At 33.5% G+C, this 26,413-nt stretch overlaps 1 protein-coding gene across 5 annotated transcripts in view; it reads right to left on the bottom strand.

The window, feature by feature from the left end:
* The window catches only part of LOC149793957 (endothelin-converting enzyme homolog), a 125,572-nt gene extending 100,381 nt beyond the window's left edge, over nucleotides 1-25,191 (bottom strand). For 2 of the 5 annotated variants that reach the window (XR_016422910.1, XM_089967881.1), the window contains exons 1-2: nucleotides 25,057-25,191; nucleotides 16,765-16,988 (exon numbers count right to left, since the gene is read on the bottom strand). Coding sequence is in view for 1 of the 5 variants with exons in the window: in XM_089967881.1 (XP_089824007.1) it covers nucleotides 16,765-16,975 (211 nt within the window). In the remaining 4 variants the exon portion in view is untranslated. Of the gene's footprint in view, nucleotides 1-1,797; nucleotides 1,817-1,925; nucleotides 2,073-2,268; nucleotides 2,390-16,764; nucleotides 16,989-25,056 lie in introns of those variants that run through there. The other 3 variants (XM_089967883.1, XM_089967882.1, XM_089967884.1) reach the window with 3 other exon arrangements.
* Nucleotides 25,192-26,413: the final 1,222 nt, after the last annotated feature.

Here is a 26,413-nt window from a genome sequence, read left to right as displayed (position 1 = left end):
ACATTACTGAAGTGCAGCATAAGCAAAAGTACAAACTTTAACATCAAGGTCAACCTGAAGCTTAATGTGCATTTTTGAGGCAAAATAAAAAAAATGCAAGAAAAATCACTACTCCATGGGATGATCCATGAACTGTGATGGTACAAGGAAAAATCACCACCCCATGGGATAACCTATGAACTATGATGGTACAAGGAAAAATCACCACCCCATGGGATAACCTATGAACTATGATGGTACAAGGAAAAATCACTACCCCATGGGAAGACCTATGAACTATGATGGTACATGCAAATGTCATTAGTCCATGGAATGACCCATGAACCACAATAGTACAAGGAAAAATCATTAATCCATGGGATGACCCATGAACTATGATGGTACATGTAAATATCATTAGTCCATGGGATGACCCATGAACTATGATGGTACATGGAAATATCATTAGTCCATGGGATGACCCATGAACTATGATGGTACATGGAAATATCATTAGTCCATGGGATGACCCATGAACTATGATGGTACATGGAAATATCATTAGTCCATGGGATGCCCAAAGAACTATGATGCCAGAAGAAAAATTCATTACCCCATGCTATGACACATGAACCACAATGGTACAAGATAAATATAAGCACAAACTGGAATCATTTTCCAAATCCAAACAGGGTGAGATAAAATGGTATCAAAATAAAAGTTTAAAAAATCTAACACTGAGGGTAATCAACAGTCATATGATTGATGGACAGTCAGAAAGACGTGCACAAAGACACCAAAGTAATCACAGCAATGAATTTCTGCCAAGCAAGCTCAACAAAAACAAAATGTATACAAAATCAGGAAAAAATAAATAAACAAATAAGTACACTTTTTATATAAAAATAAACTAAATTTAAGTTTTATTTTGCACTTATCAATTTAAATCAATATAATACATCTTCATAAGATACTAAGGTAAATTAATCCAAAGAAAAGAAAGAAACAAAAGAGTAATGTAGTGGTTATTTTACTCAGTGGATGCACATGATCCTGTCTATAGTGCAACAACCCAGATATCATTTGGCATAACCCCTATTCACAAATAGCAGGTTGCAATGAGTTAATTCTCAAGTTATATTAAGTTATTTTGCTACACACATATTAGCTATGTTGTATAAATTTATAATATAAACTACTTGGATGGGAGAGTGTTCACATCTTTACACTTTGGATCATTTAGAGCTACATATATTTTAATATACACAGGACCATTTTTTCTACAGCAGGCTGCAATGGGTTAACTTTTTGGGTAACCATTAAAAACAAGTCAGGTCAATAAATTGACAGCACAAAACATGAACCCATAAACTAATTAGAGTTTGCTATAATTAAATTATTTAGAAATTTTAGGAGGAATCAATATTTATAAAAATTCAAAAGTTCATGTAACTCTTCTATTTTTCTCGTTTTGTTGCAAATACAAAATTGATTTAATTAGTTCAGCTCTTGTAGTGTAACTAAATTGGTGTCCATCCATCTGTATGTATCTAAATTCATGCACTCAGTAGTGAAAGTAGGCTTACTAAATGCAGTGTTAATTTATCACACACACACACACACACACACACACACACACACACACAAAATCAGCTGTGAAACTAGGATGACTAAAAGTTTGGTTTTAATCCATATTCTCTGACTACACACACACCAAACCTATCATATCAAATAATTTCATAGCTAGTACCCATATCTTTTCAGTAAGTATTAGTACTGGTAAAAGTTAACTGCTTATACATATAATTGATTACTTACTAATATCAGCTGGAACAAAATCTATAACTAACACAACACAATTTGACAACTCGTTCTGTCAATTTCCTGTTGATGCAATCTGACTGACCAAATACATGTTTAATGTTAATATGAGTAGAACTACTTACCCATGCCACGTCAGAAGAATAAGAATAATAACCTATACCAGTAAAATAAATCTCTCACAATAGTAAAAATGTATCAATACAGCCAATATGTACAATAGTATTCCCAATGGCAAGGTCAAATAATAAATCCATCTTAGCCTCCACAGGATGTGATCATACATGTACCTTGTACACCCCTGGGACAATAAAACATACCTGATTAACTGACTCATACAAATCTGTGTACATAACAATACCAGTATATAAACCTTCCCTGCTGTAAAAGATTATGACTGAAATGTCATGACATTTAAGTAAGATATTAACAGAAATATCATTAACTAGTATTTTAATAATTACATACACGTTCTGTATTCCTCAGTTGACAGAGGTTGTTAGAAGTCTGTCCTATTTTGTATACCCCATGTTAAGCATAACTAGCTCACAAAGATATGCCTCCTTTCCCTTAAAGAAAAGTCATGCATGGCTGAACATAGCTTTACCCTGTTTGAATTTTACTGTAATCCATCTCTTGGTGTATCAATACCAGTCCAATACTGGGGACTGTAAATATTAAAAGTTGTCTAACTTAATGCAGGGTGTCTGTTTATATGTCTGTCTGCATGCAGATATGAGTAATAATAATACACTGCCACTATTTCATTACACATGATTATCCTGCATATGTCCAAAAAAGCAATTCTTCCTTTCTACACATACATGATTATCCTGCATATGTCCAAAAAAACAATTCTTCCTTTCTACACATACATGATTATCCTGCATATGTCCAAAAAAACAATTCTTCCTTTCTACACATACATGATTATCCTGAATATGTCCAAAAAAACAATTCTTCCTTTCTACACATACATGATTATCCTGAATATGTCCAAAAAAACATTCCTTCTCTATACACACGTGATAACTGTAAATATGTCAAAATAAACAATTCTGATTTCAAACAGTTAGAAAAAATTACATAATTGTTTTCCTGAACTTTATATTGGCTCCCCAGTGTTGTAAATTTTTAGATAAATGCAGCACTGGTAATAAAATCTCAACTGAGGTAAGAAATGATTGTATCATACCAGGTAAATTTTGCCTTTACCTTTCCTGCTGCTTATAAAAGTGTCTGTGCAGCTAACAGGTATAGTAACATATACAAGTAACAGGTAAAGTAACATTTAACAGGTAAAGCAATATTTAACAGGTGTAGCAATATTTAACAGATATATAAATATTTAACAGGTATACTAATATTCAACAGGTATAGTGAGATTTAACAGAGGTATAGTGAGATTTAACTGGTATAGTGAGATTTAACAGGTATGGTATTATTTAACAGGTACAGAAATATTTAACAGGTATAATAATACTCAACAGGTATAATAATATTTAACAGGTATAGTGAGATTTAACAGGTATGGTAATATTTAACAGGTATATGTAACAGGTATAGTAATACTGAACTAGTATGGTACACTTAACTGGAAAATAGTAATATTTAACAGGTAAAGTCATATTTAACAAGTATGGTACATTTAACAGGAATAGTAATACCTAACAAGTCCAGTGACAAGTACATACCATATGCTCAATATACTCATAAATTCTACAGTGTGAAAAGAAACAGGCAATATGTATTCTTGTGGAAACTGCTAATCACACAGAATGATGATGATGATGATGATCTGATGATGATGATGATGATGGTGATGATGATGGTGATGATCTGATGATCGATAGTGGTGTCAATATGACTCTGTAATGACACTACTTGAAACCAAAGACCTCCAATAAGTACAAATTTTCCTGTACAGTATGCTGACTTCAAAATAAGAAAGCACAAATTTGTATGTACAGTTTGTTTTAAACCCATGACTTCCAATAAGCAAGTACAAATTTTCTTAAGCAGCATGCTTTAAACCAGTAAATTAAAATCAGCACAATACTTAATGACTTCATATGGATCCAGTGCATGCCCTTTTGATTATCCAGATGGTAATACTTGGTTTTGCCTCAAATGCAACAAGCACCTGCCTAAGTTGTCAGATTTATTCTTCTATACATCTGAAGCAACTGAGGAACTGTGATATCTACCCCTGTATACAATCAAACAATGAACCTGATGTAGTACCCTTTTCAATTTGTCATTGAAATTGGACTAAAACATCCCAAACTTATTTTACTTGCTCATGTCAATATGAACTAAATTCATAATAAACCTGGTGAAGTTTCAGAACTTCTAATTAACAAAATGGCAGATTTTTTGGCATTAACAGAACTAAATCGGATTCTTCCTTTCTTGTTGTCCAGTCTTCTGCTTTAATGCCTTTCTACTGTATGTTCCGAAAAAAATGTGCCACAAAAGTATAGCACTGTCCTTAATTTTGAATGGTCAGACATGCCAGCCAGAAGGACAGACTTTGATCCAGGGTGTATTGAGTATATATGTATAGAAATAACCCTTCATAAACATAAATGACCAGTGGCTACAATCCTCCAAATGCACTAGACAGTACATTAACTATAGACTGTACCTCATTCTCAAACAAAATTAATATCCATTATTGTATCTTCATGTTTCTATGAGACCTTCTCAATATATTTCTTCATCAGTGTCGCAAAAAATACCCCTAGTGAATGAAAGGTCATCGAAGAATACATTCATAGACTGTATCATAAATTTGATTCGGCTCATGTCATCGAAGACTTTACTGATAAAGCCATATCCAATATCAGCATTAAAAAGGTAAATGGGATCACCCAAACCATTGCAACTTGGAAGTCAGTGACTTACCAGTCATATAACCCAACTCATAAACTACCATCCTGACCTTTATAACAAGACTCTAGGAAGCCCAGTTGTTGAATATATGTAAGAAATTCAAACCTACTTGTCGAACAAAATTGTCATTCTGTTAGCATTCTCCCAGCTATATGAAAACCAAAACACTTTGAATGGCTTATCTTCAAACAGATCACTAATTACTTTGATCATTAATTACTTTGATTACTAATTATCTTATACCAACATATTCTGCTTTCAGAAAGTGTCAACTGTCAAACTACACTAATTTAACTACTAGATGACTTGTGCTTAGCCCTAGATCAAAACAAGTTTGCTGCAGTTATCTTACAGATTAATCAAAAAGAATCTGTTTACCCCAAAAACTCCTCTTGCAGAAACTAACAGTATAAAAAACCCTTCCTGATTCTGCAGTAAACGCTATGGCAGATTACCTCCCAACAGAAGACAATGTGTCTAAATAGGAAACTCACCTATCTCACAGTTAAATATCTATAAAGGGGTTCCTAAGAGATCAATTCCCAGACCAGTACTTTTAATATTTATATATAATAACTCTGTATTCATAAATGATTCTGATTTACCAGTATATAACAATGCTGCCAGAACATTTGCCTATGTTCACTATATCTACTTTGGAAACAGTAAAAAAATTTGATTCAGTGATTTTTATACAGTGCAATGAAAGCAAACCCTGATAAGTTCCATTTCCAAGCTATTGCATTTTGGAAAGAAAACTGACAAATGTCTTGAGATTTTTTTCTCCTCCATCAAAACTAATATATTTTGTGAAGACTCAGTGAAACTAATGGGACTTTACAATAAACTTTAGGCAGCAAATCGCCAAAATTTGTCAAAAAGCATGTAAACAATTAACTGTGCTCAGATGAATTAACAAAATGTCCAGCATACTAAAATGATCTAGTAATTACATCTTACTCTTACAGGTATGCCAAGACTTACATCTTACTCTTACAGGTATGCCTAGACTTACATCTTACTCTTACAGGTATGCCTAGACTTACATCTTACTCTTACAGGTATGCCAAGACTTACATCTTACTCTTACAGGTATGCCTAGACTTACATCTTACTCTTACAGGTATGCCAAGACTTACATCTTACTCTTACAGGTATGCCTAGACTTACATCTTACTCTTACAGGTATGCCTAGACTTACATCTTACTCTTACAGGTATGCCTAGACTTACATCTTACTCTTACAGGTATGCCTAGACTTACATCTTACTCTTACAGGTATGCCTAGACTTACATCTTACTCTTACAGGTATGCCAAGACTTATATATTACTCTTACAGGTATGCCAAGACTTACATCTTACTCTTACAGGTATGCCTAGACTTAACATCTAAGCCAAAAGAAAGAAGATCCAGGTTTGCACAAGAATCTGTTACACATGCAGCAGCTAACTGGAACTCTCTCACTAATCATTTCTGAACTGTCACTAATAAGTTTTGAACAACCACAGATTTTAACAACTTAAAATCACTATTAAAGACCTAGTCTGTAAGCTTACTGTACAAAGGCTCCATATGCAAACATAAGAAAAGAAATTGCTGCTGCTACCATAATCAACTGTATGTATAGCATTTCAGTTTCTTGTCACATATTTGCTTATACAACTTACCCAAATGTTGGCTTAAGTTGCTTACAAGTAACTTTAGATGGACTTTCCTCCTCTTTTTAGACATTACATTTATTATTACTTTATTTCAAATCTGCCACATGTGTAGTGTTTCAGTTAAAAATCTAAGGTCCTGCTTATAACTTTCAGTTGCTTCAAGTTTTGAAGGTTGCCTTTATGTTTCAGTTATATTTGATTCCTGTTCTCATGTTTCCTTGTATATGTTGTTAGTTGCTCATAACTGAATCAGTCGTCTTGCATTTACGCTTCAAATGCTTGAGCAATAATCATATGTGTGGATTTTGTACATGTATATTTTAATACAGCATTTAACAAAAATGTAGAATTTTAACACTGCATGTAACTAAAGTATAGAATTTTAATACAGCATGTAACTAAAGTGTAGAATTTTAATACTGCATGTAACTAAAGTGTAGAATTTTAATACTGCATGTAACTAAAGTGTAGAATTTTAATACTGCATGTAACTAAAGTAAAGAATTTTAATACTGCATGTAACTAAAGTAAAGAATTTTAATACTGCATGTAACTAAAGTAAAGAATTTTAATACTGCATGTAACTGAAGTGTAGAATTTTAATACTGCATGTAACTAAAGTGTAGAATTTTAATACTTCATGTAACTAAAGTATATAATCTATTCATATAAACAGATTTCTCTGCATATAATTTTTAAGAAAAATATAAATATAATTATAAATAGGGGTGGGTGGGTATGTTGAAAATGATTTTTAATAACTAGTTATACAAGTAAATTATGCTTAAGAAGATTATTTATATATGTCTGATGGTTAATGTTAACTGTCATGTTGATGACCTAATGTTTATTATTCCATAAATGCAATTCCAATGATAGATAAAACATGTCTATGTCAAGATGTAAAACAAAACAGTTGTAGTAAGACAAGGCTCATTTTACAACAGGACTGCTCTGAAGGCGTAAGTGGTTTGAGCATCCACCTCATATTTGGGAGGTAGCAGGTTTGAACCACGGCCGAGTCATATCAGAGACTTGTAAAAAAGGGTACTAGCAGCTGCCTTGTTTGGCACTCAACATTAAGAGGTTAGTATCCAGACTGGCTGGCCTGGTGTCATGTGACTGGGTGGGACATGATGCTACATGTCATTGGCATGATGCCCCAGTGCTTGACATCACAATAAACTGCCACATTGTAGACATCGTAGCAATATGACTGAAAAATTATTAAAGCAAAGTTAAAAGTCAAAATAACACACACACACCCACTCACATTTTACAGCAGTGTTCAGTGTCTACACCCCTCATACTTTAGTTCCACACTAGACCTGATGTACTAGTAATGTAAATATTGCGACATACATTTTTCTTAATTACTCCTTTCCTGATGAGTGATACATATTAGCCAAAAATTAATAAAGCAATCAGGCATTTTTATACTGTATCATAATCCTAGCCTCTCCATTTTCAATGACCATTTGCTGCTACTGACATGTCCTTTATTGTTTACCTTTTTATGCAGTTGAACATACCAGCTTCTGTATGCAAAAAGTTGTAATGCTAGACAACTCTTACAGGACTACATGTCAATCACATATATTTAATGCAAGCCATTTGGGTTATGTACCTTGATGGTCTGAATCAACAAAACAGTTTTCACTGAGTAAAAGTGTTTCTTAAAACGCTAAATTGTTAAACTTTTGTAAATATATTATAATTATGGTTTCTTTCAGCAGGGATAAAAAAGAAAAGAATGAATGAAAGAAACATTCACTCATTCAAAATTACACGTAGCTCACATACCACAAAATTCCCTCACCTTAATTTGTAAATTCAAGTGTAAATTCCTTGTTCCAAAAATATTTGTCTTTTAAGTTACATAATTTAAAGTGGTGTGGAAACTTGTTCAAAATATAAATGCATGTGCACAATTTTTTTTAGTACAAAAATTCACATTGAGTATTTGTAGAAAATATGATGAAGGACTGAAAATTTATGTAACTCTAGAAAACATGATTATACACTGAAGATTTCTAAAGCAGTAGAAAATTAAATGAGGACAGACTGAACATTTCTATAACAGTAGAACAAATGACAGAGTGAAAGTTTCTATAACAATAGAAAATATGATGATGACAGGCTGAAAACTTCTATAACAGTATCTATATCAGCAAAATGCAAAAACAAAAGAAATGATGGAAAAAGAACTCAAGGCAAAAGAAAAGCAAGTAGGAGAAACATACACTCAGTGCTGTGCCCTTGTAGTTACATGAGGAACACCTTGAACAAAACTGTTAAATATAAATAAGCATTAGTAAGTCAAATTACTTATGCTGGAGTAATTATTAATACCAACAGAACAAACTTCCATAACTTGACTGTACAATAAACATATTGCTTCAGCTCGTTCTGGGAATGAATTGCTGACTTGACCCATAAATGCTGCATCATCAGGTATGAATTGCTGACTTGACCATAAATGCTGCATCATCAGCATATATATCAGTTCCAGTGTTTTCTGTATATAATAGCATGTTTTTTTCTTTGCACAAGAAATAAGACAGGTCCTAGGATTCAGCCCTGAGGCACACAATATTTTATTTGATACTTGATAGTGTTTTATTTAGTTGTGGTTGCTCTCTTTTCACACCAAGACGAGACTATATTCAGAAAATTGTTTTTTTCCACTGAAATTGTAATTACAGAGCTTTCCAATAAGTATGCTATAGTCAACAAAGTCAATACCTACTTTAAATGAAAAAGATTCTGTTATGTTGTCTTTATATGTGATTCAAATTTTTATCAATTATCATTATCAGTGCAGTTGTGTAAGCAGTGTGACACAGGGCTGGTACAAAGCATCTAGTGTAGTACCACAACAGCTGGCTAGCTCATCATGAAAAGAGAGTGAAATTCTGTAAGTACCACAACTGCTGGCTAGCTCATCATGAAAAGACAGCCAAATTCTGTAAGTACCACAACTGCTGAATAGCTCATCATGAAAAGAGAGCCAAATTCTGTAAGTAACATAACCACTGGCTAGCTCATCATGAAAAGAGAGCCAAATTCTGTAAGTTCCTGCTCCCAGTACATAGCCTCTAATCAGCAAAGACTCATGCAGTGCCAACACATAGAAAATGGGCCCTTGCAGCCCCAAGCTAAACTACAGGGGATCTTCTAGAAGCATATTCTCAAAGACATGTTGTGCACTCCCACCAGCTAGTGGACAAGCCCTGGCATTAATCAACTGAACCCCAGCTATGGGTCAAACAGCACCTGCTGCCTTGAGGGTTAGACTAAGAACAGCCAAAGTCCAAAGGATCTCAGCCTGACATAAAAACTTGAGTGGAATCCCATTAGGCATCTAGTGAACACTGTATAAATCTTCCAGCAAACCCCAGTAACAAAGCTGGCTGCAAATATATTGGCACCTGCCTCTCCCTGGATTCAGCCTGTGAGGTTGAGAGGGGCTCAGATGCTGGGCAAATTTGAGCTTCCATACCTCTGCCCATGCTATGCAGTGAACCATGAGGAGGATATGTCATCCTTGCTCTTACCAGTATGAGCAGAGCACTGATGGCAGCAGTTCCAACTCTATGGACGTAAAAACACAGCTGACGTGGGTCATCTCCAATGGTGGGAAGGGTGATTGCATACTACTGATCTGTTACCACCTACTACAATTTAATTGTGCAAAATTGCATCAGACATAGGAAACATTCAAGCACAATGTACAATGGGTCCAAGAAGGACTTCGGATCCACTATAACCAATATCATCTCCTTGAAGGCACTGGATGGCAGGGTGATCACTGACAGAAGCCAGCAGATATCTCACTGGGTGAAACATTACTTTGAGATGTACTTGTGTGAAATGGACATCTCCCAGCTAGTGCTTGACACACTGCCAAATTTAGCCATCATGTAGGAGCTATATGATGCACTAACAGTACCTGAGCTGAACCAAGCCATAGATTCAGCAAGCAGAAAAGTGCCAGGAAAGGATGGAATTCCAGTCCTGTCAGCTATTATGTCTTTGACCTCTTGCGACATCTCACTCCTCGACATTAGAGAGAAGGCGTTCGCAAGAGTGTCCTTGAGGAGTTGCAGCGTGTTTCATTTCAGGCAGATCAACAGTGGATATGATATTTTCTCTATGCCAACTGCAGAAGCCACTCTACACTGCCTTTAGCACAACACATTCAATCAATACAGTCAGCAATGCAGGACTATTATAGATACTTGGGAAGATCAGATGCCCTCCAAAACTACTCAAGCTCAAAAATTCATTTTACGATACCAGGTGCAGCATGGTACAGTTACAATTACATATATGGTTCCATATATGACAGCTTTGGCAGATTTACAAAAATGCACCTGGGGTAACAACAACCATTAAGACTAAGATGTTGATGTATGATACAGTATTACAAAGAAAGATCACCAATGCTGACCAAGCCAATCTACCAAGCATCCCGGTACTCCAAACCTTTGCTAGCCAAGGTTCAAATAGGTTAACCCTATCTACACCTTGGCAGATCAAGCAGATATTTTATTGGTTTGTCCATGCGAGATGTATTGGATTTCATGAGTTGTCTCCTTTAGTATGTAATGCCAACAAGCCAATAAAGTGTAACAGTGGTGCATTGTACATTGTCTGAAAATGGTGGAGACAATTGACTTCAAAAGGATACTTTGTAAGTTTAACTTTGAAAGTATGACTATGCACCAGAAAGAAGTCATTACAAGTGTATTTGAGTGAAAGATATTTGTACAAACATGGACTGGCAGTGGAAAATTGGTTATTTATGAGTGCATTCAAATTGTGTGCTCCTTTTGTCTCAATCATGAAGGAAAAGTGTTCAAATTTGAATAACTTAATTTTGATTGGATGTGGTAGATTGCTGCTGTATCCAATGAAGTTCACAGACCTGAAGCACAGAAATATCTGCTTGACCAGCCAAGTTGTAGATGAAGTTAACATATCAGAACCTTGGCTAATGAAGATGGACACTCCATAAACAGAGATGACTGTACTGGCTCATGCATGTGCACAGCTGGAAACATTTACAAGTAGCAGAGACAACAAGTGCCACAAGCTCCAGGATGGAATGACATCATGACAAACACTGGCTAGAGAAACTACACAGCAAGTGCCAATGCAAGAAGCAGGGCTCAGTGTCACTTGTGGCAAGCCCTCTCATACCAGAATAGGACTTTTATTTAGGAAATGCAGCACAAATTAAGAAGTCATCACTAACAGCTACTGCATGTCCATCATCCTATGCACCCATCACATTGCCCATAAGCACCAACTCCATTACCATCTCAACCATGCACACACCACCAAAAAATGAGTGTGTGTGTGATTTGGATTTTTAACGTAGCTTTAACAATTTTTCAGTCATACTGCTATGATGTCTGCAGTGTGACAGTTTATAGTGATGTCTAGCACTGGGGCATCATGCCACAGACATGTAGCATGATGTCCCACCCAGTCACATTATCCTGACACCAGGCCGACCAGTCCTAACACTAACCTCTTAATGCTAAGTGCCAAGCGAGGCAGCTGTTAGTACCATTTTTGTAAGTCTTTGGTATGACTCGGCCAGGGATTGAACCCATGACCTTCCGTTTCTGAGACAGACGCTCTAACCACTAGGCCACTGGAGCGTTATCAAAAAATGATGTTACAGTGTCAGTGGTATAGGAGGCAGACACATCCACATGTCAACCTAGTAAAAAAATTCTCATCTGTAAACATGCATTCCAGATTCCTATATATAAAAGAAAATGTATTACATTTTCATTTGTGATGCCAACTTCCATATTATTATGGTACTTACTAGGAGAAGTTGTCATAACAAGATTTTCAAGATGGTCATTGTGGCAGTGACTTTAGAAGTCAGACTGGCACCTTTTCATTTATGACCAACTGGACATCATAAGAAGTCTTTTGGTGAATCCCCATTGCGTTATTACTTTTTGTTCAGGAAGTTGCAATAGCAAGATTTTTAAGATGGCCACTGTGGTGACAATATTGGACATTAGATCAACACCATTTTCATTTAGGGCCAACCGCACATGATAAGAAGTGTGTTACTGAAGCTTAGAATATAGCTGATACTGTGAAAGACTTAGTGCTGACATTAGAGAACCTTTTGATAAAACTATGTGGTATTGATACTGAAGCCTACAATTTCTAGCTACACTATTGATAAAATAGGTAGGGAAACATTGAGCAGGATGCAAACACCCAGGCAAGATATTTATCAGAAAGGACCAGCAAACATCAAATATGCTTACCCCAAAATGAGAAAATATTGAGTGGACTTAAGAAAATACATAGAGATCAAACAGAAACAAAGTGCACTTCTGAAAATCGTAGGATTATTTACAGTCTTACAAAGGAATATATATGTTTAACACATTCACATATGCAAGTAAAGAACATGGTGTGTTTATGTTTGGTTCTTTTTTTTATAGCTTTAATCCAAAATTGTTCTTAAAGTTGGATTTTGCCCTAATCTGTCTCACAATTCATCTGGATACCATGTTGGCATACAAGACAGGTGTCAAAGATGTGTCTAAAGGATCATCAATAGAGTTATATACATCACCATTAATTTGTGACAGATACAACCGTTTTGTAAACAAGGATAATTTTTTAAAACTATTTTGTCACGAATAATAAAAACATGCTGTTAATATCATTAAAGTCAGAACAAGATTCACTGGGAATTTCCGTACATTCTATACTGACAGAAACTACCGACGTACAAGTGCAGTGAAAAAGTAACCTGGTATGTACCACCAGAAAAAATACTGTGCACCTCTAATGGCCAATGTGGTGGCCATATTGGAATCAGATCAGCACTATTTTTATTTAAAGACCACCTAGACACCATCTTCTGTTGAAAGACCCATGTCAACATGACTTTCCATATAGGAGGAGAAGTGACAAGATTTTCAAGATGGACACTGTGGTGGTAATATTGGACATCAGAACAGCTCCACTTTTATTTAAGACTAACAAGACATAATAAGGAGTGTCCTGATGAGAACCCCATGTTGATATGAGCATCCATTCATGAGGAATAGCAACATCATGTTTCTAAAGATGGCCACTGTTGTGGCCATATGGACATATAAGCAGAACCATTTTCATTTAGTTTCATGGCAGTTTAGGTGTAGTGACAAAAATAAAAGCTAATGGACAGATGGACGACAGATGGATGACAATCCCATAAGATTGTCTGGTCTCTCATCAAAAGGGATAAAATCAACCTGAAGAAACAATTCCAGGATTCTAGATGAATCCATGATTATTTTATCCTTTAATTAATCCATGAAGACTGGGCATTTAGTGAATGGCAAACAAAGCTTGTTAGAATTGACCTAGAATAAGGAATGTAAATTCAAGTCGAACAGTTTCCTGACCAGAATAATCTAAATATAGGTGTCACTTGTAATTTAGTTAATTCCAAGCTCCCCCACCCCTGACTCCAGATTAGGCATTCTTGCATTCTTGCCTTATACAAACCCATCTATTTTTAATTTCTATCAGTTATGTCTGGATTATTAAAAGTTTCACTCAACCCAAGAACTTGCTGTGGTTTTGATGTAGTGCTATAATAATTTCATCTAAGGTTGGAAATTAATGACATATATTTAAGGTTTCAATTCTAAGCCTCTGTCCAAATTAACATTTTCTTGATCCAATTTCTTTTTGTAGAACTTTTGTTGTGTTGAAGGTTACCTCAATGATATGTATTTGAAGATTACTTCTATTACATGTACATGTGGATTCCTAAGGAATTACATCATTATGTTCATACTGATTATAAATTATCATGCACTGTGCTTCAGTCTTCATTTTCATTCCAAGAAAATATTACATAGTAAGTGAATAAAATATAAAGGTAAGCAAGCACGTACATATTTAGTCCTGTCATCCTGCAAATATGTCTTTGAAAAGCAGCCATTTCTTTGAGCCAGTTCAAATGAACAGACATTATTTTGATATGCATCACATACTTATACTGAGGGAAGAATGTTGAATATTAACAGCTTGAATAGATTCGTCTTCTTCTTCTCTGCCAGGTGTCTAATCTTCGAAACACTGCTTTTCTTTATGACCATATATATTATTTATGTAACATTTTATAGTTATTCTGTGCTTACTCACATTTGTTACATGTCCAATTTTACCAGTAAGTGTTACCTTAATACATGGTTCCATTTAAGAATTGTGTACATACTGGTCAATGTTCTTCAGAAGTGCTGATGCTCTTTTCTTATTGAAGTGAGTATCATCCTTGGATTCCACACCATTCCTTAGATATTCATCTTTGTGCAAAAACACATCATAGTCAAGAATAAATTTTATACAGTATTCCCTTGCTATAAAGCCCCTTATTATGCTGCACTCTTTCATAAGTGTATTCCTGTCATGGCTCTAACTCAGTATTTTGTGATAATGAAAACTGTTCCTATAATGTGGTTTTCACATCATTAAATACATTAATATTGCACTGATTGTACCATAACCAAGTATAGCATAGCCTTGCTTGACCATTCCCCCATTATAACACAGCCTTGCTTGTATCACAACCCACTATAACACAGCCATGCTTATTCCATACCTCATTTTAACACATAATTGTTTGCACTGTACTTCATTATAAGAAAGCACTGCTTGTACCTTACCTCATTACAAAAGTCTTGCTTGTAACATACCAATTATAACACAACCTTTCTTATTCCATACCTCATTATAATACAACCTTGCTAGTATCATACCTAACCATAACACATCCATCCTTATTCCACACCACATTAAAACAAAGTCTTACTTGTACCATGCCTCATTATAACAAAGCCCTGCTTGTACATTACCTCATTATAACAGTCTTGGTTGTATCATACCCATTATAAGACAGCCTTTGTTACTGCATATCTCATTATAACACAACCTTACTTGTACCACACCTCATTATAACAGTTTGCTTATACCATACCTCATTACAACAAAGCCTTGCTTCTACCATACCCAAATATAAGAGTGCAGTCCACTTATGTGGCTCTCATGAACCACATTTTAATGAGTGATAACTAAATTAACAAGATAACATGATGCCACAATGAAAACAACTGACGAATTGCCAAGATCCTCATTCACACAGCAATATACTGTGTATATGTACAAATTGTTTCTTGTTCTGATTACCCACTAACAAAGCACATTGACCCAGATCTGTCTGTGCATTATATAATGGCAGATCTGGGACTGCAGTTTGCAGTATTTCTTGACTTTTAAGTGAGTGTATATGTAAAATTGAAAGTCTTTATTATGGAAGAAACTTTCAGTACAGAAAAATCTATCTTGAAAGATCATAGCTATGAGACAACCTCTCTATTACGAGACTAGATTCTCAGAAAACAAAAGTACTGATTAGATAGTGTTATAACATATTATGAGAGACCACCTGTCTTGAGAAACCATAACTTTGGGCAGAAGAAGTGGTCTTTGAAGGCAGGTTCTATTGTACACTGAATATTGAAAGAAAACTGAATGAAAATGTTGAAGTTACCACGTTTTTTATTTGTATATTTTATCATAATGACACTAAGATGTGTTGTAGTTACTCTGAGAAGCCAGGCAACATGCTTTCAGCCATTTTATATATATTATACAATGGCAATCACACAGAAGTTGAAGCTACCTTGAGAAGCCAAGCAACAAGTTTTAAGACTGGTTGTGTATGTTATATCATGGCAATCAAACATATGCCACAAGTTACTCTGTAAAGTCAGGCAGCAAGTTCTATATATCTTGTACAGAGGCAATCATACCAATGATGGGTGCTCCTCTAAGAAGCAAGGCAGGGCCCTGAGTGGCCGAGTGGTCTAAAGCACTCACCGTTCCGGATCACTGCCATCTCACCTCTGTCTGCGTGGGTTCGAGTTCAAGGCTCGGCTAGCATGGGTACATGGGAAAGCCTGCCAGTTGCTTCTCGTGGGTCGGTGGTTCTTCCCTAGGTTTTCCAGGGTTCTTCCTCCACCAGTTATACTGGCTGCCATGTATAGCCTATCTTGTGCTGAAAAATGGCATTAAACCCTAGAACAACAACAACAACTAAGAAGCAAGGCAGCATGCCTTCAGCCTGGGTGTAGTTACTTAACATGAACACACAGCCAGCAAGCCAGTGTAAGATGCAAGCTGTTAAAGTTTGATCAACGGGTGGTCAGAGTCTGCAACCCAAATACATTCCTCTACTTCAAAGGTTGGACAGTCACAACAGTCCAGTGTATTTTTTATGTGTGTGGACTTTTTATAGTTCAAAACTATATAGGTTGGACTAATGAAACTTAGTTACAACTGAAACTTAAAAGATTCAAACATACAGTTGAAGTCCACATCTGTTGGTGACATTTCATCATCTGAGTCAATATCGGACACATCACAGATGGCACTATCTTGCTCCCCAAGGGTGTAAAAGCGATGATCATGGGCTGCAACACGGCTGTTAAATGTTCGTAATGGCTTTGATGCCTCAGGGTCCACTAGATCAAGGGGTTGCCACTCAGAAACTTTAGGTTTCATTCTAATGAGCATTAGTCATCTTTGTCTATAAGAAGAAGAACACTGTAAATGACTATAATAAGAACACTATGAATATCCATAATAAGAACACTGTGAATGTCTATTGTAATAATAACACTGTGAATGTCTATAATAAGAACACTGTGAATGTTTATTTTAATATGAACACTGTGAAAACACTGTGAATGTCTACTGCAATAAGAACATTATGAATGTTTATAATATGAACACTTTGAATGTATGTAATAAGAACATTGTGAATGTCTATAATAAGAACACTGTGAATGTCAATATTAAGAACATTATGAATGTCTATTGTAACAGGAACAATGTGTCTACAATAAGAACACTATGAATGATTATTGTAATAGGAACAATATGAATGTCTATAATAATAGTAACACTGTGTCTACAATAAGAACACTGAATGCCTATAATAAGAACACTGTGAATGTCTAAAGTAATAAGAACACTATGAATGTCTATAATAATAGTAACACTTTGAATGTCTATAATAAGAACACAAGGAATGTCTATAATTATAATAATAACACTGTGAAAGTCTATAATAAGAACATTATGAATGTATATTGTAATAGGAACACTATGAATGTCTATAATAATAGTAACACTGTGAATGTCTATTATAATAATAACACTGTGAATGTCTATAATAATAACACTGTGAATGTCTATAATAAGAACACTGAATGTCAATAATAAGAACATTATGAATGTCTATTGTGATAGGAACACTATGAATGTCTATAATAAGTACACTGTGAAGGTCTATTGTAATATGAACACTGTGAAAACACTGTGAATGTCTATTGTAAAAAGAACACTATGAATGTTTATAATAATAATAACACTGTGAATGTCTATAATAATAGTAGCACTGTGAATGTTTATAATAAGAACACTGAATGTCAATAATAAGAACATTATGAATGTCTATTGTGATAGGAACAACTGAATGTCTATAATAATAATAACAGTGTCTACAATAAGAACAGTGAATGCCTATAATAAGAACACTGTGAATGTCTTTAATAATAGTAACACTGTGAATGTTTGTAATAAGAACACTGAATGCCTATAATAAGAACACCATGAATGTCTATTGTAATAGGAACAATTGAATGTCTATAGTGATAGTAACACTGTGTCTACAATAAGAACGCTGAATGCCTATAATAAGAACACTATGAATATATATTGTAACAAGAACAATGTGAATGTCAGTAATAATAGTAACACTGTGAATGTCAATAATAGTAACACTATGAATGTCAATAATAAGAACACTGTGAATGACAATAATAAGAACACTGTGAATGTCAATAATAAGAACACTATGAATGTCAATAATAAGAACACTGTGAATGACAATAATAAGAACACTGTGAATGTCAATAATAGTAACACTGTGAATGTCAATAATAGTAACACTATGAATGTCAATAATAAGAACACTATGAATGTCAATAATAAGAACACTGTGAATGTCAATAATAAGAACACTGTGAATGTCAACAATAGTAACACTATGAATGTCAATAATAAGAACACTGTGAATGTCAACAATGGTAACACTATGAATGTCAATAATATGAACACTGTGATTGTCAATAATAAGAACACTGTAAATGTCAATAATAAGAACACTGTGAATGTCTTTAATAATAGTAACACTATGAATGTCATTAATAAGAACACTGTGAATGTCAATAATAGTAACACTGTGAATGTCAATAATAAGAACACTATGAATGTCTATAATAATAGTAACACTGTCTACAGTAAGAACACTGAATGTCTATAATAGTAACACTGTGAATGTCAATAATAGTAATACTGTGAATGTCAAAAATAATAGTAACATTGTGAATGTCAATAATAAGAACACCGTAAATGCCAATAATACAAACTCTGTGAATGTCTTTAATAATAAGAACACTGTGAATGTCAATAATAAGAACACTATGAATGTCTTCAATAATAAGAACACTGTGAATGTCAATAATAAGAACACTGTAAATGTCAATAAGAACACTGTGAATGTCTTTAATAATAGTAACACTATGAATGTCAATTATAACACTGTAAATGTCAATAATAAGAACACTGAATGTCTTTAATAATAAGAACACTGTGAATGTCAATAATAAGAACACTATGTATGTCAATAATAAGAACACTGTGAATGTCAATAATAAGAACACTTTAAATGTCAATAATAAGAATACTGTGAATGTCTTTAATAATAAGAACACTGTGAATGTCTTTAATAATAGTAACACTGTGAATGTCAATAATAAGAACACTATGAATGTCTTCAATAATAAGAACACTGTGTATGTCAATAATAAGAAAACTGTAAATATCAATAAGAACACTATGAATGTCTTTAATAATAGTAACACTGTGAATGTCAATAATAAGAACACTGTAAATGTCAATAATAAGAACACTGTGAATGTCTTTAATAATAGTAACACTGTGAATGTCAGTAAAAAGAAAACTGTAAATGTCAATAATAAGAACACTGTAAATGTTAATAATAAGAACACTATGAATGTCTATAATAATAGTAACACTGTGTCTACAATAAGAACACTGTGAATGTCAATAATAAGAACACTATGAATGTCTATAATAATAGTAACATAGTAACACTGTTTCTACAATAAGAACACTGAATGTCTATAATAGTAACACTGTGAATGTCAATAACAGTAACACTGTGAATGTCAATAATAAGAACACTGTGAATGTCTTTAATAATAAGAACACTGTGAATGTCAATAATAAGAACACTATGAATGTCTATAATAATAGTAACACTGTGTCTACAATAAGAACACTGAATGTCAATAATAGTAACACTGTGAATGTCAATAATAAGAACACTATGAATGTCAATAATAAGAACACTGTAAATGTCAATAATACAAACACTGTGAATGTCTTTAATAATAAGAACACTGTGAATGTCAATAATAAGAACACTATGAATGTCTTTAATAATAAGAACACTGTGAATGTCAATAATAAGAACACTGTAAATGTCAATAATAAGAACACTGTGAATGTCTTTAATAACAGTAACACTATGAATGTCACTAATAAGAACACTGAATGTCTATAATAATAGTAACACTGTCTACAATAAGAACACTGAATGTCTATAATAGTAACACTGTGAATGTCTATAATAATAACAACACTATGAATGTCATAATAAGAACACTGTGAATGTCAATAATAAGAACACTGTGAATGTCAATAATAAGAACACTGTAAATGTCAATAATAAGAACACTGTGAATGTCTTTAATAATAAGAACACTGTAAATGTCAATAATAAGAACACTGTGAATGTCTTTAATAATAGTAACACTATGAATGTCAATAATAACACTGTAAACGTCAATAATAAGAACACTGTGAATGTCTTTAATAATAAGAACACTGTGAATGTCAATAATAAGAACACTATGAATGTCAATAATAAGAACACTGTAAATGTCAATAATAAGAACACTGTGAATGTCTTTAATAATAAGAACACTGTAAATGTCAATAATAAGAACACTGTGAATGTCTTTAATAATAAGAACACTGTAAATGTCAATAATAAGAACACTGTGAATGTCTTTAATAATAGTAACACTGTGAATGTCTATAATAATAGTGACACTGTGTCTACAATAAGAACACTGTGAATGTCAATAATAGTAACACTGTGAATGTCAATAATAAGAACACTATGAATGTCTATAATAATAGTAACACTGTGAATGTCTATAATAATAGCAACACTACAAATGTCAATAATAAGAACACTGAATGTCAATAATAAGAACACTGTAAATGTCAATAATAAGAACACTGTGAATGTCTTTAATAATAAGAGCACTGTAAATGTCAATAATAAGAACACTGTGAATGTCTTTAATAATAGTAACGCTGTGAATGTCAATAATAAGAACACTGTAAATGTCAATAATAAGAACACTGTGAATGTCTTTAATAATAAGAACACTGTGAATGTCAATAGTAAGAACACTATGCATGTCTAGAATAATAGTGACACTGTGTCTACAATAAGAACACTGAATGTCAATAATAGTAACACTGTGAATGTCAATAGTAAGAACACTATGAATGTCAATAATAAGAACACTGTAAATGTCAATAATAAGACCACTGTGAATGTCTTTAATAATAAGAACACTGAATGTGAATAATAAGAACACTATGACTGTCTTTAATAACAGTAACAGTGTCTACAATAAAAACACTGAATGTCTATAATAGTAACACTGTGAATGTCAGTAATAAGAACACTGTCAATGTCTTTAATAATAGTAACACTGTGAATGTCTTTAATAATAAGAACACTGTGAATGTGAATAATAAGAACACTATGAATGTCTTTAATAATAGTAACAGTGTCTACAATAAGAACACTGAATGTCTATAATAGTAACACTGTGAATGTCAGTAATAAGAACACTATGAATGTCTTTAATAATAGTAACACTGTGAATGTCAATAATAAGAACACTGTAAATGTCAATAATAAGAACACTGTGAATGTCTTTAATAATAGTAACACTGTGAATGTCAATAATAAGAAAACTGTAAATGTCAATAATAAGAACACCGTGAATGTCAATAATAAGAACACTATGAATGTCTTTAATAATAGTAACACTGTGAATGTCAATAATAAGAACACTGTAAATGTCAATAATAAGAACACCGTGAATGTCAATAATAAGAACACTGTGAATGTCAATAATAAGAACACTGTGAATGTCTTTAATAATAAGAACACTGTGAATGTCTATAATAATAGTAACACTGTGAATGTCTATAATAATAGTAACACTGTGAATGTCAATAATAAGAACATTGTGAATGTCAATAATAAGAACATTGTGAATGTCAATAATAAGAACACTGTGAATGTCAATAATAAGAACACTATGAATGTCTATAATAATAGTAACACTGTGAATGTCTATAATAATAGTAACACTGTGAATGTCTATAATAACAGTAACACTGTGAATGTCAATAATAAGAACACTATGAATGTCTATAATAATAGTAACACTGTGAATGTCTATAATAATAGTAACACTGTGAATGCCAATAATAAGAACACTGTGAATGTCTATAATAATAGTAACACTGTGAATGTCTATAATAATAGTAACACTGTGAATGCCAATAATAAGAACACTGTGAATGTCAATAATAAGAACACTATGAATGTCTATAATAATAGTAACACTGTGAATGTCTATAATAATAGTAACACTGTGAATGTCTATAATAATAGTAACACTGTGAATGTCTATAATAAGAACACTGTGAATGTCTATAATAATAGTAACACTGTGAATGTCTATAATAATAGTAACACTGTGAATGTCTATAATAATAGTAACACTGTGAATGTCTATAATAATAGTAACACTGTGAATGTCAATAATAGTAACACTGTGAATGTCAATAATAGTAACACTGTGAATGTCAATAATAAGAACACTGAATGTCAATACTAATAAGCTTACTATTCATGCAAGAGATTGATAATTTGTTTCTAGATGACAGTTATGGTTCAGAACATTCAATAATCAAGACTGAATAGACTATGTTTAACCAATTTGGCCCCGATCCCGTCTGTAGGCATGATGAGGCTGTACCCTACTTCAAAGCTCTGCAGCATCAAGGTCATTTAAGATACACCAACGTGTGTGGTATTTTAAAAAAAAGCAGACAGATCTAGCTCTAAAATGATGCCAAGTAATCTGGAAGTTCTAGCTGCACTACAAAATACAGTTTTGTGTCCAGATTTTAGACCTTTTGGCCTCAGATCTAAGGCATACCGGTCTTAATTGCGCACAGACAGGTGATTCTTTGCAAAAACTAGGATTAGGTGGGCATTTGGAATAAATTGCGGTCTCCATATGAAAATGATAGGTCTATTAAGCAAAAAAACAAAAAAAAACCTCCAACTTTTACCCTTCTGCTCATGTGCAAGCAAAATAACCAATGGAGAATTGTTTCTAATACAATTAGGCATTAGTCTAATGGAAAATCTGTTGAAAGTCGATGTATTACGATGTATTCAGAAATAGCCCCCCCCCCATTGTCTTTCCTATGCACAATTTTCAGGCAAAAAACGACAAAAACCTCTGGGGCCGAATGAGTTAAAGAAAATCAGTGTCAAATTTTAAAATAATTTATCATTAACTTAAAATGAGTAAATGTTCATGCATGAACCAAGTGACTTCTATTATAGGTGAGTACAGTTGAAAAACAAGTCCTGTCATGAAATATAAGAGTCTCACTGAAGTTGGCCACATTACAATTGGCCTGATAGGACTCACACCAAAATTATTACTTCTGTGTCAGTGCCCATAAATATAGTCCTTATCTGTTGTATAGTATTTATTCTCCTCTTTATTTGTTGGTGGTGATCCTTTAATTAAATTTTGGCATTCTTTTTACAGATTTTTAATGGGAATTCTTTATTCCTTAGAAAATAAGGATTATGGTGTGATTCTCTGTGAGTATTATACTTATGGTGTGGTCAGTAATGATACATTGATGCAGTCTCTGAAGTGAAATTTGTGACCTTTTGTACGATGCTTTGGTTACAGTTAAACTTTTCAACAAAAAAATGCCAGATAACCTATGACAATAGTTTTTTTGAAGTTAGTCGAGGAAGATACTTTTGAATAAGATATGATTTATCTGACATGGATACAAAAGAAAGTTCAATACTGAAGTTCATATTAGAGAACAATTAATGGAAAATAACTATGTACCAAGTCAATATTACACATATTTTGGGAGAGAGAATACACCTCCAGAGTAAAGCGCTTAACACAGTCAAAGGTCCTGATGAATACCATATATATATATATATATATATATATATATATATATATATATATATATATATATATATATAGATATGACTCATATACAAATGATAACAGCATCACATAATCACATAATACACCAGCAGATCTGGCCTGGACATCATAAAACAGAACCTGAGTCTGAGATTTAGTTTACACTTTCAGCCAATCAGAAATGACCTTACTAATGTAAAATCATTTGTGACTGTTTGAAACAAAATCTCAAACTAAAAATAAAATTCAAGGTGTATGGTTCTCAGGCCCAGGGCCTTTTCAGTGTATTTTATGAAGAGCGTTGATCTTGATCTGCCAGTGCATTATGCAACCTGGCATATAAATCATTGTAATCTAAAGCTTAAATTTTGGCTTGATATTTTGTTTCAACCAATCACAAACGATTATATTTCTGAAATGTTGTTTTTGACTGGCTGGTAGTGGAAATGTCTGGATCTGTACTCTCCAATCATTGAAGGTACATGCAGATAAAAATGATTTATTATAATGACCCTTACAATATTCATGAAAAACCAGAAACTTCTAAATTTATGGAAAAATCAGTTGCCTAATAAAGAACTTTAGACATGTTGAAGAATGGACATTTGTCATAGCTATATATTGGTGATATTTATGAATGAATGATTTTACCAAAAAGAACAAGAAAACAAACACAGATTCTGTCAATTCTTATTATAAAACCCAAAATCTATTTTACAGCTTACATTACTGGTTTATACACAGTGATCTATACATTTTCTTTATATCAGGGTCTATTCCAAAACTGAAAATTTAATGGGAAATCACCATTTTCAAAAGAAAGTGGGGGGGGTATTTTTGGAATCAATCTGAATAAAACTGAGATCATCTAGAGGACTCTGATAAAAGTTTGTGTTCTATCAGATCTCCTTATTATAAATAAATCTGGATTTTAATAAGATTGATTTCTGAACATAGAAGGAATTTAATGATGAAATAAAAGCGATCGTAGAAAATATAATGTGCAATTTTGCTCCGTGTTTTTTTCTCTAAAATATTGATCATTGATTGAGCATAGAGCTAACAGCACATCCTAGAACAGACTATATATGTGAAATATTTGTTGGAGGACAATTATTTATATAAATGTAAATGTAAATAATTACAACTCACCAGTTCCAGTTATTATCCAGCAATTAGAGAAAAAGAATACACATTTCTATATATACACATGGAGAAATACATAAGTAATACTTAACAAACAGACTATAAATCGAGCGAATAATGTATTGTGGAAGTAAATATTCCATAAACTCCACATCACCATCTACACCTCAGGGAAAATAATGATAATTAATATTTACCTTGTTATAGAAGGTGATTGATACTACAATATACCACACATGTTGCATTTGCATGTCTTACTCATATGGCCTGTTTATGACAGCTGGTAGTGTAGAAGGCACATATGGGATGCAATCAGAATCCCCCTTTTGTTGGCCCCAAAAGAAAGCAGCTGCTCTACAGTTACATATGTTAATCTGTCCATGTATTTCACCTGAAAGGTAATAATGGAAGATACCTTACAGATTTCTATAGATACTTGTAATATATTCTCTGCTTGGTTTCAATTAAATGAAGCAACTTTTGTTCTCATTGTATTTATCTGTAATCATGAAAATGTGCAAAAATTTACTACACCATTGACTTATAATAATAATAATGTGTGTGGAATTTGAATGTAGCTTTTACAAAATTTCCAGTCATATCGCTATGATGTCTACAGTATGGCAGTTTATAGTAATCTCTAGCATTGGGGCATCATACTGCACACATGTAGCATGATGTCCCACCCAGTCACATTATCCTGACACCAGGCCAACAAGTCCTAACACTAACCTTTTAATGCTGAGCGCCAAGCAAGGCAGCTGTTAGTACTATTTTTATAATTCTTTTTTATGACTCAGCCAAGGTTCAAACCCGCAACCTTCCAGATCCAAGGTCGACACTCTGACCACTTAGGCCAACGGAGTGATAATAATAAGAAAAATAATAATAATATTAATAATAATAATGAATATTTTTTCATGGAGTACAACTCATTTAGCCAAATTTGAGCTAAGTTCAAATTAGGCTCTCAGTGAGATACAACATTTTAAACATATACGCATTATTTATTTTTAAAAAATTAAATAAATGTATTAATTGGTGGGTTAATGACACAAATATTCCACTTAAAGCTTGCATATTAATATAGATGCATGTACATCGCTGTATCATGTTTATAACTGATTTAAGCAGTGACCCATCTGCTAGAATATTTGGCAAGATATTATATGCTGGCGCCTTATTCAGCGGCATGCAATTCACAGGTAAGTGGCATAAATTGCAGGTGTTGGCTCAAAGGAAATCAAGTGGGGGTCGTAAATCCACCCTTGACAGACTGACGGGGAGGGGGCAATGTCTGCTTATTATGTAGACAACAGTTGAATCGACATCCACTCGGAACTGAGCAAGGTGTGACCACCAT

This window comes from Sinohyriopsis cumingii, chromosome 8 (genome assembly GCF_028554795.1).
Source record: "Sinohyriopsis cumingii isolate HCF-2022 chromosome 8, ASM2855479v2, whole genome shotgun sequence".
Lineage (NCBI taxonomy): Eukaryota > Metazoa > Mollusca > Bivalvia > Unionida > Unionidae > Sinohyriopsis > Sinohyriopsis cumingii.
This window is presented reverse-complemented; position numbering and strand designations above follow the sequence as displayed.